The sequence below is a fragment of the Myodes glareolus genome, chromosome 10 (genome assembly GCF_982192425.1).
Source record: "Myodes glareolus chromosome 10, mMyoGla1.1, whole genome shotgun sequence".
NCBI classification, from domain to species: Eukaryota; Metazoa; Chordata; class Mammalia; order Rodentia; family Cricetidae; genus Myodes; species Myodes glareolus.
Window position 1 is genome coordinate 64,321,389 of NC_142035.1, and position 14,288 is coordinate 64,335,676.

The following is a 14,288-nucleotide window of genomic DNA, read 5'->3' on the forward strand; positions in this document are numbered from 1 at the left end:
TGTTTGTTTTAGCCCGCAGTGGATGTCAGACAGGAAAAACTGAACCCTGCTAGGAGTGTGTCCGTTCAGATCCGCCCTCTGCGTTTGTCACTGTCACCATAACTCCAAAGCACTTCTGTCTTTGCCCCTTCGTTTTCTTTACTGAGACAGTTCCAGTTTCACTTAAGCAGCAACATATTTGAAGAAATTTGAAATATTTGAACATATTTGAAATATCATTTGTGATAATTTTCCATCCATTTCCAAATTTAAAAAGTTAACTTACTGACTCGGCTCCAAAATAAAATATTAACCGCTAACCCTAAAGCCATGGCAATGAGACTTTTTCTTTTCTTCAGTAGTCTCCCACTCCAGTGGCTGCTATACTTTTACAGCTATAACTCATAAAACTACATACAAGACAATATTTCTCATTGCATTCCTATATTTTCGGTTGTGAGCCAAGCCTTTAAGGGCTGAACCAACTCTCACATTGCATCCTACTGCTACTTAAAATGTGATTTCATGTACTTATACTTTTCAAAGTCATTATCCTATGTGATGTCAGACTGTACCTACAACATGTAAAGCAAAAGAGTTCAGTTACTTAAGCAAATGGACGTAGTATGAACTTGATAATAAGTCAGCATCAACTGTGGAACGCCCCGTGATATTGACATCATTATTACTTTATCTAACCCTTCTTACTTTTTAAACAGCTGTGCGAATGTGTGCTTGAATTGCATGATCTTTAAATTGTTGATAGCTTAGAGATTGTTGAGATTCTAATACTTTTGATAATAGAATCAGTCCTGAGTCATATTCATTGGATAAACCTAGCTACTGCAGCTGCCCAGGGATAATTCAGCGGGTATGTATATAGAGTGTGAAATAGATAATGCTAACTGCTAACCCTTGAAAAACAGCTGTAGCAATTTTCTACATTTTGCTTAATTTGTGACAGTTGTAGTTTGAGGTGGCAAAACAGCTAAGCAGATTGGCAAGGTGGAATTAATAAGTTAATATGGAGTTTTGTGTTTTATGAGTAGTAGTTACCTTTAAGATTGCCGGTCTAGTAATTTAAGAGAGAGATGGTATAAACAGTTCAGTCTTCGTAGACGATATTAATATAAAGACACCCTAAACACAGAGATAACAATGCATTAGCAAAAGAAATTCCCAGAAATACAGAAAAAAGCAACCTTAACATTTTTGTATATTTCCTTACTATGATTTGAAATTGCTTCTTCAAGAAGTGTGACTATTTTGAAGATGACACAGAGAAGCAACTGTAATTCCCTGAGCAGGGAGCTACCAGAACATTAAAAGGACAGCAGTTGTGCTGTATGAGCTCTGTTTAAGGAGTTGTGTATTTAGCTTGAGATGGAGGCAACAGTTTCCTATGTCAAAGAGAATCGGAATTTTTAGTAGCAATCTACAATATCCAAAAGACTGCTGGTACTTTTTGTGGCTTCATTGGAAAGTACTAAGAGCAAGGAAAAGTGACAGGTGAAAGAAGTCTTGGTTTGTTCCGGGAGCTTTCCCGCATCTGGTGCTGCATGTGCTGTCATAGGAGAGTGCCCCAAGCCTTTGCATGGATTTCAGATTTCTACTTCTGGCCCTTGCTTTTTCCCTATATATTTGTCCTCCTTATTGAGAAAGAAAAGGTAAACAGAGGTTGGCGAACTGAAGGATGAAGACTGGCTTCCCTTTTCCAACTTTTGAGTAACCTACTACCGGCTATGAAGATAGTTTACAAAATTATTTTACATAACCTGGTCATGGACAAATAAGTATATAGTGTTAAGTAAATATAGTGTCCAAAACTGACCCCACTGAGGGAGCCAGCCCTAATTTAATATGTGAAATCAGCCTACCGGTACTGACAGAAACGCTTGTTCTCTTTTCAATCTGTTGCTTATACTCGGCATAGTGATAAATTACTTAAAATGATTTTGGCTTTCAGATGCCATTTCACAAATATAAGCTTTGTTATCTGCCTCTTTCCCTCTATTTCTTGTTGGACTTTTTTACTTCTTTGATCTGGGAGCTCCTCTTCCTTCCACACTATCACCATGCCTCTTGACCTTGGTGAGCTCCTTCTCTCCCTAACAGAAAGGAAATCTATGTTACCAGGGACTTCCATTTCCTTTCTTAAAATTTTGAGCATATGCTTTAAGTCGTGTACCGTTTGGGCTAACATCAAAAGATACCTAGGGCCCAATGTAGGGAACAAAAGCAAAATTGTCCCTGAAACTTTGTTTTCCTTGCTTAGCAAGTTTTACAATTAATGGCCCAAGTTTCTCCTGTGGCCTCTCTTCCTGAAGACTGTGCTTATTTATTTCCCCCAACAGTCTCATGTGACCTTGTTAAAAGCTTCATGTAATTCCCAAATAAATTACATTTACTGTTTTGCTTCTATCTAGTATTTTATTGACATTTCCTGATAAGTTTAATAGGATGGAGAGAAACAGTATTCTCTTTATAGACTCAGTGGGTGATTTGACCTCAGTCAGTTAACCTTATCCTGATGTAGAAGGAAGCTATTCTTAATTAGACTCTATCAATTTCTCCATTATCAACACAAGAGCTTCTCATCTTTACCTCTATAAATCTTAATTTTATTGTTTCTTTTTCCTAAAGAAAACTTTCATATTAGCAAAACAGCACCGTTCAGAAACAGTAACAGTTGCTGGTTTTCGGATGCTCGACCATGTCACACTTTATTTCCTTCAGAAATTCTCAGTTGAACACCATCTGGCCACGGTGATTTATTGCTGTGGAATTTCTCAAGTTGCTCTCTTCTTTTCCCCTAGGAAATTGCTCTTTGCTTCTGCACTGTTAGTTATTCTCAAAGTGTCCTTGGAGTAGTCCTTTCCCACAGGCTGTGCAGTACAGGTCAGTGCAACACAAGGCCCCATGAAGTGCCCTGCTCCCTCCTCTCTGCCTTGAGTCTCTGCTGCAGAGCCCAGCACTTTCACTCACGCTGGGGTTTGGCCTCCTCTTGCTCTGTCCCTTTTAGAGCTCAGATTTTTCATTTCCCAACAATACATCTCTGGTTCTTTATTTTTAAAATACTGTATTATTAAATGATCTAGACATTTTCAGCAGGTTCATGAACAGTTCTACGGAGCTGTTTTCATGTTATCTTTTTGCTATGCACAGATGTCTCTTCTGACCTTTCAGGTAAGGTCGTAGTGCATAATCTCTTGTAACTACTGTCCTTCTATTTCGCTTAAGTAGCTTGAATTGCTTCTAAACTCTTTTTTTCTCTCTCAAAAAACTGCTAACTAGAATTTTCTTTTCAAATTTAATGTATACTTTTTAGTCTCGCCTCCTGGGTTCACAGTAAGAAATGCCCATACTAATTAACCATGTGCTTTAATTGTGCGACCTGTCTAGTTGCCAGGTTCCACTCCCACGCATGCTCACTGATGGTACTTCTATACATACCTTACTCTGATTCTGCTTCTGACTGCCCAAATAAGCCATGCTACGGCATGTTAATTATTTCTCCCTCTCATTGTACTCTTCTGTCATTCATTTGGATAATAATGGACATAATTAAAATCATGCATTGTAATAGTCTTTCTAGAAAGAATGCTAAGCAGCAAAGGTTAAAAGCAATTTATGTTATCCTTTTATATTCTTTAGTTAACAATTTTTATACCTGAACTTGGTTCAAATAATTATTTCGTTAAAAAAGATTATTTAATATGATTTAAAGTATAGTTAATTGTGATATAAATATAATCTGTCTTCACTTAGAGTAATTTAGTACAGATTTTTTTTAAGCTTCAGAGTTTTACCATACCCAATTGTATCATAAATTGTTTATCATTTTCAACTTATGAAATAAAATCAAGGATTATATATCAACTTTTAAGTATTTTTGGTATAATCTTCAGTTTCAAAAACAAGTTCAGCTAGTCATACAACTGGCTATTTCTGAATAAAAGCATCATTTTCTTAGTTTTATAAATGGAATTGCAGATTATAACAGCATAGAAAAGGAATACTGAGTTTAATTATTTTAATATTAGAACATTGTTCTTTCATGTAAGGGAGGCTGTTCGAACAAAGTTAGCTTTGTAATATCTAATTCTAATATGGATATGTTCCTTAAATTTTTTAATAAATTGAGATTTCATGCTCAAAGTACTTTGCATTTATATTTCCAAACATATGATATATGTGAATATTTATCTTATCTATATATGTGTATACAGGAATATTTGTGTATATATAAATTTCAAGAAATGTTTACTAAATAGTCATACATTATGCATGTGTATATTCATTTGCATGTGGATACACAGTTGTATGTGGTTGGGTGTGTACATGTATGTGCATGTGTGTTTAGGCTAGACAAGAACTGCAGTATCATCCTCAGTAACAACCATCCACCTCCTTTGAAGAGGAGCTTTTCATTAGCCTAGATATGACCAATTAGGAAAGAGTGTCTGATAAGGGAGCTCCATGAATCTTCCTGCCTTCACCTCTCCAACACTGTAATTAGACATGACTATCACCATGTCCAGCATTTTTATGTGAGTTCTGGGGATCAAATACAGGTACTCATCGTATAGGACAAATACATTACCAACTCTGCCACCCCCAGCCCTTAAAATTTGAATTTTAAACCTATCTACTGACCTTCACCTCTTCTAATTGTCATCCCTCTTAAAATTAAAAAAAAAATACAATATTCACAAATAAATGTGAAAGGATCCTACAATAATGCTGCTACTCTAAAATGTAAAAGGAGCAGTGGGCCACTTCCCACCGCCCACCCGGCTAGCTTTACCCGAAATAGTTACACGGAACCTGTATTCATTTAAACACTGCCTGGTCCATTATCTGTAGCCTCTTATTGGCTAACTCTCACATATTGATTCAACCCATTTCTAATAATCTATATGTCACCACGAGGTGGTGGCTTACCAGGAAATATTCAGCATGTCTGACCTGGCAGCTAGCTGCATGACGTCTGCCTCACTGCCTTCTTCCTCCCAGCATTCTGTTCTGTCTACTCTACCTGTCTAAGCTGCTGTCCTATCAAAAGCCAAGGCAGTTTCTTCATTAACCAATGAAAGTAACACATAGACAGTTAACCCTCCTCCATGACTTAAAGCTAACCCTCTCTGCCATACATATGGAAAGGGTATATCAGATAGCTTGCACTAAAACAATGTCCATGATAATATGTAGTAATTAATTGAAAACATTTCCCAAAAAAAGTCAGGAAGTCATTTTTTTCTGTGTAGCAAATTATTTAATGAATATACAAAATTTACTTTTAATATCTATTTTTTGTGATGCAGAGAATGATCCATGATAGATAGATAATGTGATACTTTGAATGAAAAGGCTCCCATAGTCTCTTAGGAAGTGACACTATTAGGAGGTGTGGCCTTGTTGAAGTATGTGTGTCCTTCTTAGAGGATGTTTATCACTGTGGGTGGGCTTTGCAGTCTCAGAAGCTCAGTCCAGGTTCAGTGTCTCACTCTCTCATCCTGCTACCTGCCAGTCCAAATGTAGAACTCTCAGCTCCTTCTCAAGCACCATGTCTGCCTGCTTGCCACTATGCTTCCCACTATGATGATAATGAACTAAACCTCTGAACCTCTAAGCCAGTTCCAATTAATTGTTTTCCTTTATGAGAGTTTCCATGGTCATGGTATGTCTTCACAGCAATAGAAACATGAAAACAGACAGATAGGTATTAGATAGTATATAGACAGCAGAACATCAAATCAGGTTCTCAAAGCATCCTGCAGATATAGACAACAAGGCACTCAACTGGGGTTCCTGATACTCTTGGGCAGAGCAGAGTGTGCACTTGGGTGAGGCTTCCAAGTAAAGCTGAGTAAAGCTGTTATTAAAAAAAAAAAAAAGAAAGAAAGTTAAAGTTAACAACATCAAGCTTACAAACATCCAGCAGAAATCAAGCAGGGATGCCAAGAAGCTCAGCTGGGCTTCCAATTTAGCTTTCTCTTCATGAATGAGCGTCCAGTTTTCTTTCCTACTGTAGGTACTTTTATATCATGGGATAAACAATAGGAACATCTGCTAGAAATGGTTTACCTTCAAGCAGTTGTCAAGGACGCAGTGTTTTTACTCTGGCTGTTTCTCTGTTGGTTCCTTCTTTGCCACAGAGTCAATGAGACCAATCCATTACCAGGGACCTTGGGAAATACTTTGAGACAAACATACTTGAAGAAAAACATGGGATGTTGTGGGGAGACTCTGTTTCCAGAGTCAGCTTTGTAGTGAGCTCAAATAACATATGATAATTTACCACTGTGATATACATAATATAAATAACCCTTATTTGGAGTGAATGAAAATGAGATAACCCATTTTAGCTGAGATCACAGCATAATGTATTAAAACGGTGTAGATCAAAGGTGTGTTATAACATGTATAAGATTTATCCTCTAATGAATCACTTAACATAGAAGAGATATTTTATTGCTGATCTCTCATGCTGACTGATTTGTATAAGCATAAATATGCAGAGTAATTGTACAGAAGAAGCAGGAGGGGATGAATTCCATCTCTTGGTAAAAGGTCTGACACAGGATGTAACCAGTGTTTTTCAGGTGTGTGCTCTTCATTTTCTAGCAAGTTATTCTCACCCTGTAGAAGTCATAACTGCAGTGCTTATCATTTCTTTATTCCATAATCCATTTAGGAGCGTAGGATACTGATGAAATGAACATGACTGAATGCTGGTGCTTATATGTTTATCTTGAAAAAGTGTGACAAGGACTACAATATAAGGCAAGGTTACCCACTTTTACCATGTCTACTCAGCATAATACTAGAATTCTTAGCCAGAGCAATTAATGGAAAATAAGTAAATAAAAATCACCAAGGCATAAACAGTAGTTATTTCTGTTTGCAAATGGTATCCTGATGGACGTAGGAAGCTCTGAAGATTTAAGCAAAACTTTAAGATTGGCTATCCAGTAAAACTTCATCACACATAATCAGCATACTAAAAAGAAATTGTACCTCTACATACAAATAGTGAACGATCAGAAAATGAAATCTGGAAAACAACCTCATTTAAAATGACAACATGAATAAAATACATAGGAATAATCTCAACCAATGAGAGGAGATTTGGGCACTGAAAATTATTTTAAAATTGAAAAAATACAATAGAAACAAAACTGATGTTAATGATTTAGAAGACTTAAAAAATGTTAAAATGTACATATTATGCAAAGTAAATGAAGAGATTCAATGCAGCCTGTATTCTCCTCTGACATTCTGGGAGATCTCCATGGGAGGCCTGCCCTTTTCTGAATAGAAAAGGAGGAGGAGTGGATGTACCAGGCTTCTTTTAAGCCACCAACCAGCTCCCAAATCATGACATGGAGACTTATTATTAGTTTTGAGTGCTCGACCTACCATAGGCTTGTTTCTGGCCAGCTCTTTTAGCTAAAATTAACCTGTTTCTCTTTATTCAGCTCTTGCCTCAGGCTTTTTACCTTTCTTTCTTCTGTATATCTTGCTTTTCTGCTGTCTCTGTGTCTGGCAGGCAGCTGCCTAGCTCTGGCCCCGGACATGTACCTCTCTTTCTCCTTCATCCTCACTTTTTTCTCCTTATCTTTTCTCAAGCGTCTTCTTTATTCTCTCTGCCCACCAATTGGACGTTCATCTTTTTATTAGACCAATCAGGTGCTGTAGGTAGGTGAGGTGAATCAGCAATATATCTTTTCATAATTAAGCAAAGGCAACAAAAACAAATGTAACACATCTTTGCATCATTACCAAAGGCAACAGAAGCACATGTAACACATCTTTACATGGATAAATATTCCACAACGAGTGAATGGGGAGCAGAGAAGTGGTGGGGGAGGGAAGAAAACTGTAGCTGCTGGCATGTTAAAAATAAATAATAATAGCATAGTTATTAATAATATTATTTTATTGTTATACTATATTAATATAATATTATCTTGTGTTATATTATTAATATATTTTATTGATACTGTTATTGTTAAAAAAAAGTCCCCAGAGTCATAGGAAAGAACAGAAGATCAAAAGCTAAATCAAATGTGAGCAGTAACAAAGCTATTATACTTAATGATTTCAAATATATATCTATGCTTTCTTGTATTTTATATTTTCAATATGATGTTACTATTAAAAATAATACAGAAAATCATACATAAAAATAATGCATCAGAAGATTATATGGATAGAATAGATTATGAAACAAAGAATCCAGAAGTCAGTCCATGCCTCTGTATCCACTTCTGCAAGAGTGCCAGTAACACACAAGAGAATAGAGAATCTTTTCACTGAACAGTGCTATAAATAGGAAAAGGACAAATACTACATAATTTCATTTATATGTAGAATCTACAAATGTGAAAATCAAGGGAAAAGTACAAAACTGTTAAGAAAGAAGGGTTTGCATTTTGAGTTCTATAAGATGAACGAATTCTAACGATCTCGTGTGCAGCACTGTCTAATAGCTATGATATTGTTTTGTATACTTGACCTTTCCAGTGTTTTCACATTTTATTAACTTTCAGGTTTTATTTGGGTAATGGCTTTGACTTTATATTATGATTAACTGACCTATAAAGATTATGTAGATGTATAGACTAAAGAGGGTAAATCTTTACTTTTCAGAGGAACAGTTGAAAGTGTCTCACCTTGTTGCTCAGACTGCCCCCAAACTCAGTATATATCCAGTGGGAGCCTCAGATCTGTGGTATTCTTATTTTCTCAGACTCCAGAATGTAGAATTATAGGCATGGACCAACATACCTTGTTCAGGGGGGGGGGGGTTACCAAATTGAAAACAGTAAATAGCTCTTGGGATATGTGGGGTTCATTTGCCTAGCAGCAGGAATACCTGGTTTCAGTCCTTAGCACCTACTCCCCAAAATAAATGCAATTGTGCAAGGTGATAGAAAGTTAACTAGCTTTAATGTGATGAAAACTTAAATGTATACATATTTGAAATTATTAAGTTGAATACTTTAAATATACATGATTTTTAAACTGTCAAATATACTTAAATAAATTTGGCAAGGAGGGAGGAGAAAATGACTTGATCAGATTTGAATTTTAAACAGTTCATTCTTACTGTCATCATTAAAATTTATATTCCTCGGGCTCTTTCCTGTATTTTTTTTTTGACTCACACAGAGTGTTGTCCTACAGTCAGTTCCTCTCACAGCTTCTGTTTCTATTTCTGTATCTCCAGTCCAGACCTCTCTGCTGGGCTCTGACCCCATTTACCTCAGTGCCAATCAGATGTCTCTTCTCTGGTGAGTGTTAGGAAGTGCAGCATGCTCCTGGAATGATATTTACCCTGTATTTCCCGTCCAAATTTTACATGCTTTGTTGCTTTGCATCTGAAGTAATGGTAGCTGGTAATATTATCTTTTAATTTGCTCCATACTTAAAACCTGCGAATCACCTGACCTTTTCTCTCCGCACGTTCCTAGTTCTGTGAGTACTGTCTGTTTCCTACCCACCATGTGTTGCCCTCAAATTTGTCCCCTTCTTTTCTCATTAATGGTTTTGTTCTAATACACCCTCTCACTTACATCTCTGGTGTGCCATATTTACTCCCTTTCCATTTTTCCTCCAGCCCTCTTTCCACTGAAGGCATTTGACTGAAGCTAGAACGATCTTTCTGAATTCCAAACTGGATCAAAGGTCGACTGGATCATAGCGCAGTCTGCTAGAATTTGTCAGTCTTCTGTAATTCAGCTATAAACTCCCATAGTAAAAACCAAAACCATAAGGGCTGATATGTATGTATGTATGTATCTATCTATCTATCTATCTATCTATCTATCTATCTATCTATCTATCTATCTATCTATCTTTTATCTATCTATCTTTCTGTCTATCCACCCACCCGTCCATCTATCCATCCATCCATTGGTCTTTACAATTAGCTCTTTGCTTTCCCAATACCTCTACCCTTACCAGGCTTCCAGGTTCCAGCAGTCCTCATGTTTAAAGCTAGTAAGAACAAATATTCTTACAGAACTATTTCCAGTATGCCCCTTCTGTTGCGCACATATCTTTTATTTTTATTTGTTCTTTCCACGTTAAGAACTGTACAATATTTTTAAAGTAGAAAAGCAGAAAATTTTGTCTGTTATTAGTTGAGTATTGATTATATAACTACATAATTATACTCAATATGATTTACTGGCTATTCATTTAATATATACCATGGATTTTAAAGTGATTCCATAAAAATGAGCCTCCTTGTTGTTAAAAAATTCAGTTTATAGATTTAAGAAAGAAGACCCATATTAAAACAAGCCTTGATGATTAAGATAGTTAAGAATTTGGTGGCCTAATTTAAAAAAATGAAAAGTATAAATGTTGAAATAATGTCCTTGCTCAAGTATTCACTTTCAAGTGTCAGCTCGTTTTTGTTTTAGAGATTATATAACCAGTCTTTTGTACTATCTGTCATTTCTAACAAAAATTTTTTTTCATTTCATTTCCTAAATGCTCAAATATGTTGTAATGGTGTAGGTTTTGCATCTGGGAGCAACTAAATGTTACATTTATTTTTTAAAACTTAAACTTTACAAAATGAGATTACTTGTTCTGGTAACTCGTGAATGTGATAGAGACAGCAAGAGAATATGTGGTGTGTGTGTGTGTGTGCGTGTGTGTGTGTGTGTGTGTGTGTGTTAATTATGAAGTTATATTAAATTCTCAGTTCCTGCTTACAATGTATTAAACAAAAATTATAGGCAGGTCGGAAATTGCTTCTCAGATTGATTATGCCTTTTCTAATATAGATAGTGATTTTACAGTTAAAAGTGTGCACTGCTAAAGTTAGGATGGGAATAAGATTCATTTCACTGGACTTTGTTAAAAATAGCATTATCAACTATTTTGTGATGTTTCCTTCACCATATATTGGGCTGTCCTGAAGAAATAAACCTCCACTTGCTTTCATGCCAGTAGATAATAAATTGACCGATATAATTTAGTTGAGATGTTGAAAACTGCACTGAAAATAATGGGGCATAACATTTTAGGGTTAACATTTATTCATAGATGATGCAATTAAATAAAGCACGCATTAACTTCAAGGTCAGTCAGTAAAGTAATAAAATTGAATATTTTAATTGAATTGTAATCGCTTCCCATTGATACATGCAACTAAAGTAAAATGGATGTCAGCTCTGCAAATTATAGTTCTTCCTCTTAATTAATTTCTTAATTCTGCATGGAGTCATCCAGTGCCTAGGTCTTGTTGTGGGTTTATTCACCCACCCAGCTTCCATCAAGGAATGTCTATAAGTATGATTGAATGGTTAGATGTCAGAATTTACAGTAAATCTTTTCCTGTACTTTGGAGAAAATCTTGTTAGTAACTAAAAATAATCTCATGCCTGTGAATTAAAACGTTCTTGAAATGAAATGACATCCTACATCCTCTGGATTGTTGTCTTCTCTGTTAATATTTTATTTCTTGATATCACTATTTATACCAACATTAATAAATGGCTCAGTGACTGAAGTTCTTAGGAAACATGAATACATTGAGACAGCGTTCCACAGCTGACTGTTGGAGAAGATAAACTAAAAAGATTCTGTGCAATTTCAGTGAAGTGCAGTTTGTGAGTATTCACGAGCCAGGCTTCTCTGGCTAACAGTCACTGAATGGAATGAATCTAGGCAAGTAATGTTTCTCTTGCAGGGTGAGATGAACTGAAGCTTTTGGATAAAGTTTGCGTTAAAGAGTGTATGAGCTATTCTGTCTTTTTCATAATATCCCGAAGTGTTTGATGTAATGTTGCTTTACATAAAATAAATAAGAAACATGCAACCACACAGATGCTCTCAATTACAACTGGCATTGTGTTGGATATTGATGCTGGTTTTTAAGACAGGAGAATATTGTACCTTTTAGATCAGGTGCATTAGTCATTTAACACTTATTTTTTTTTTTAGAAAATGACTGTATAGGATGGATTTGAACATTACCAAATTCTTGTTATTAATATACCATCAAATAGTTCCACATCCTAGAATCATTTCAACACAAACAAAGCTCTGTATCAAGACTGTTAAGTTGCCCCCTCTTACAGCAGAGCCAACAAGTTAAACTCAGAAGTGATTCATACATTCCAAGATTCATGTTTAATTTCAACTCAAACATTGACTTGATCATTTTAAAAACTTCTAAAGAAGGCTAGTGATGAATTTATTTTAATGATTTTAATCTTACACTTCAATTCTCAATTATAACCATTCATGAATATTAGAATTCTCTGTAAGTAACATCCAGTCAGAAAGTCCTCATCCCTGGAAGGAGTAGAGGGAGAGAAACTGTAACCAGGATATACTGTGTGAGAAACAAATCCATTTTTAGTAACAGAAAAAAAGATAATCCTGAACATGCACACACACACACACACACACACACACACACACGACCAAAATCTTAGAGCTGCAAATTTATTGAAAATTAGATGGTAATTTTATAAATTAAAGGGATCCATTTTACCAGATGTTTATTTTTTAAGACATTCTTCATAAATAAAAGTCAATTATATTCAAATTGTACATTGAAAGGTAAATGTTTCTAAATAGGCAAAATTTAGAAAAATGTGAAACTGTAAGAAAAATAAGAATTTAATTATTTTGGGTTTTAATTTGCATGTTATTAATAATTTATGGAGCCATTGGTGCTCTAGGAATTAAGAGTTCATTGAGAGCTCTTCGGCATCTGAATATTTGGGGGGAACAGGACAGGTAGTCTTCCTACAACATCCACAGCTAATTTAATGCTTCTTTGGTGAAGCTTGGGCTGCTTTAAAGATAACAATAGGCTTAGGCCATCAACTTCTCAAGGACATTAGCATCAATCCCTAGAGGTCTCTGGCTCTTAGCCAAGAAATGTTTTCTCCAAACAACCTGAATGTGTCTCATATGGATAGTAATCATGGAGTTCCTAATGACTTGTCACTTTCTAATGAACAGGAAAAAAAATTAAACAAATGTGGAAATGTCTGATGGAATTCTCTGCTGGGTGTGAGAAGCAAAAGACCTAAGTAGGCATTATTGAGGGCAGTGTAACATATAAGCCTGACATAATATTACTATACACAGAAAAGTGTCTGTATTACCATATTGAATTGAGACACTTTAATTACTAAAATCAGGATATTTTTGGTAAAGAATTATAGTCTACTTAAACAGACATATTGTTTTGAGAGTAACTATGATTTTATTTCTTAATACAAGTGTATGATATTGTATTATTAAGTGAATTAATTTTATAGGTGTAACAGTCTAATACTATTTCATTTCTGTTATTCTGTAATTACATTTAAAGTTAAAATAAGAATAAAACAGACAAATCAGATTGTTGTCTTTAAAATAAACCACAACAGCTAAAATGCTGAGATTTTGCATTTCCTGTCTTTGAAATTATACTGTTTTCATCTTAATTAGAAATCCCAAAAACGAAAGTCAAATTGAAGGAAGCATTTGCCCATTGAAATAAACTAAAACTTATTTTTAGGAGCAAGAAATCCAGCTATCTTAGGGAAATAAGAAAGTATATGCTGGTGAAGTACATTTAACTTTAAGTCAAAAAAATTTAAAATAAATACACGTTGCTTTCTGAGGTGAGACTGTCAGGGGAAGGGAAGTCTGCCTTTACAGTTCTACTCTGACACTTGCTAGAAAACTTTGCCGTTTCCTCCGCAGGCTTAGATCCTCATAAGCATCTTGGGAAAACCCTGGATGAAATGGAGCCTTATCTTTTCGAGGTAAGAATTTATGTTCATCTTTAAAATATCAGTATCTGAAGGAGGAAAGTATTATCACAGCATAATGACTGTAAGAATGGATTTTGTTTTAGACAGGCTTAGATGAATTCATTTTATGAGTTGTGAAAAGGTTAAACTTCACAGTATATATAGAAATGTGCTTAAATTTATATAAAATGATTACCAGTTTGTTGACCCAAACTAGAATGAGTCTGTAATTGCAGGAGTAAGTCAGCGCCAAGGAACATCCCTTGAGGACATGTGCTTTGTTAAAGGGACCTGCAAGCTGCTTGAGTAGTGATATGCTACCGCAGCCTCTGCAGCGCCTGTCTGGCTCAGCTGTCAGGCAGCGGGGTGGGAGCTCCTGGAACTTACTGTGTTGAGTCCTCTTTACAAAGACTAATGGACTTTCCAAAAACAAAGTTATTATCCCAACTTTTCAGATAACCTCCTTTGTCTTTACCATTGTCATGTCCAAAGTGGATTCTTCATACTAAAATAGTATTTATTTTCTTT

At 35.5% G+C, this 14,288-nt stretch overlaps 1 protein-coding gene across 1 annotated transcript in view; it reads left to right on the forward strand.

Annotated features, from left to right (window-relative positions):
- The window catches only part of Dph6 (diphthamine biosynthesis 6), a 106,270-nt gene that overhangs the window by 77,060 nt on the left and 14,922 nt on the right, over window positions 1–14,288 (forward strand). Inside the window, exon 6 of the mRNA XM_048459771.3 lies at window positions 13,711–13,772. Within this exon, the coding sequence (XP_048315728.3) occupies window positions 13,711–13,772 (62 nt within the window). The remainder of the gene's footprint in view (window positions 1–13,710; window positions 13,773–14,288) is intronic.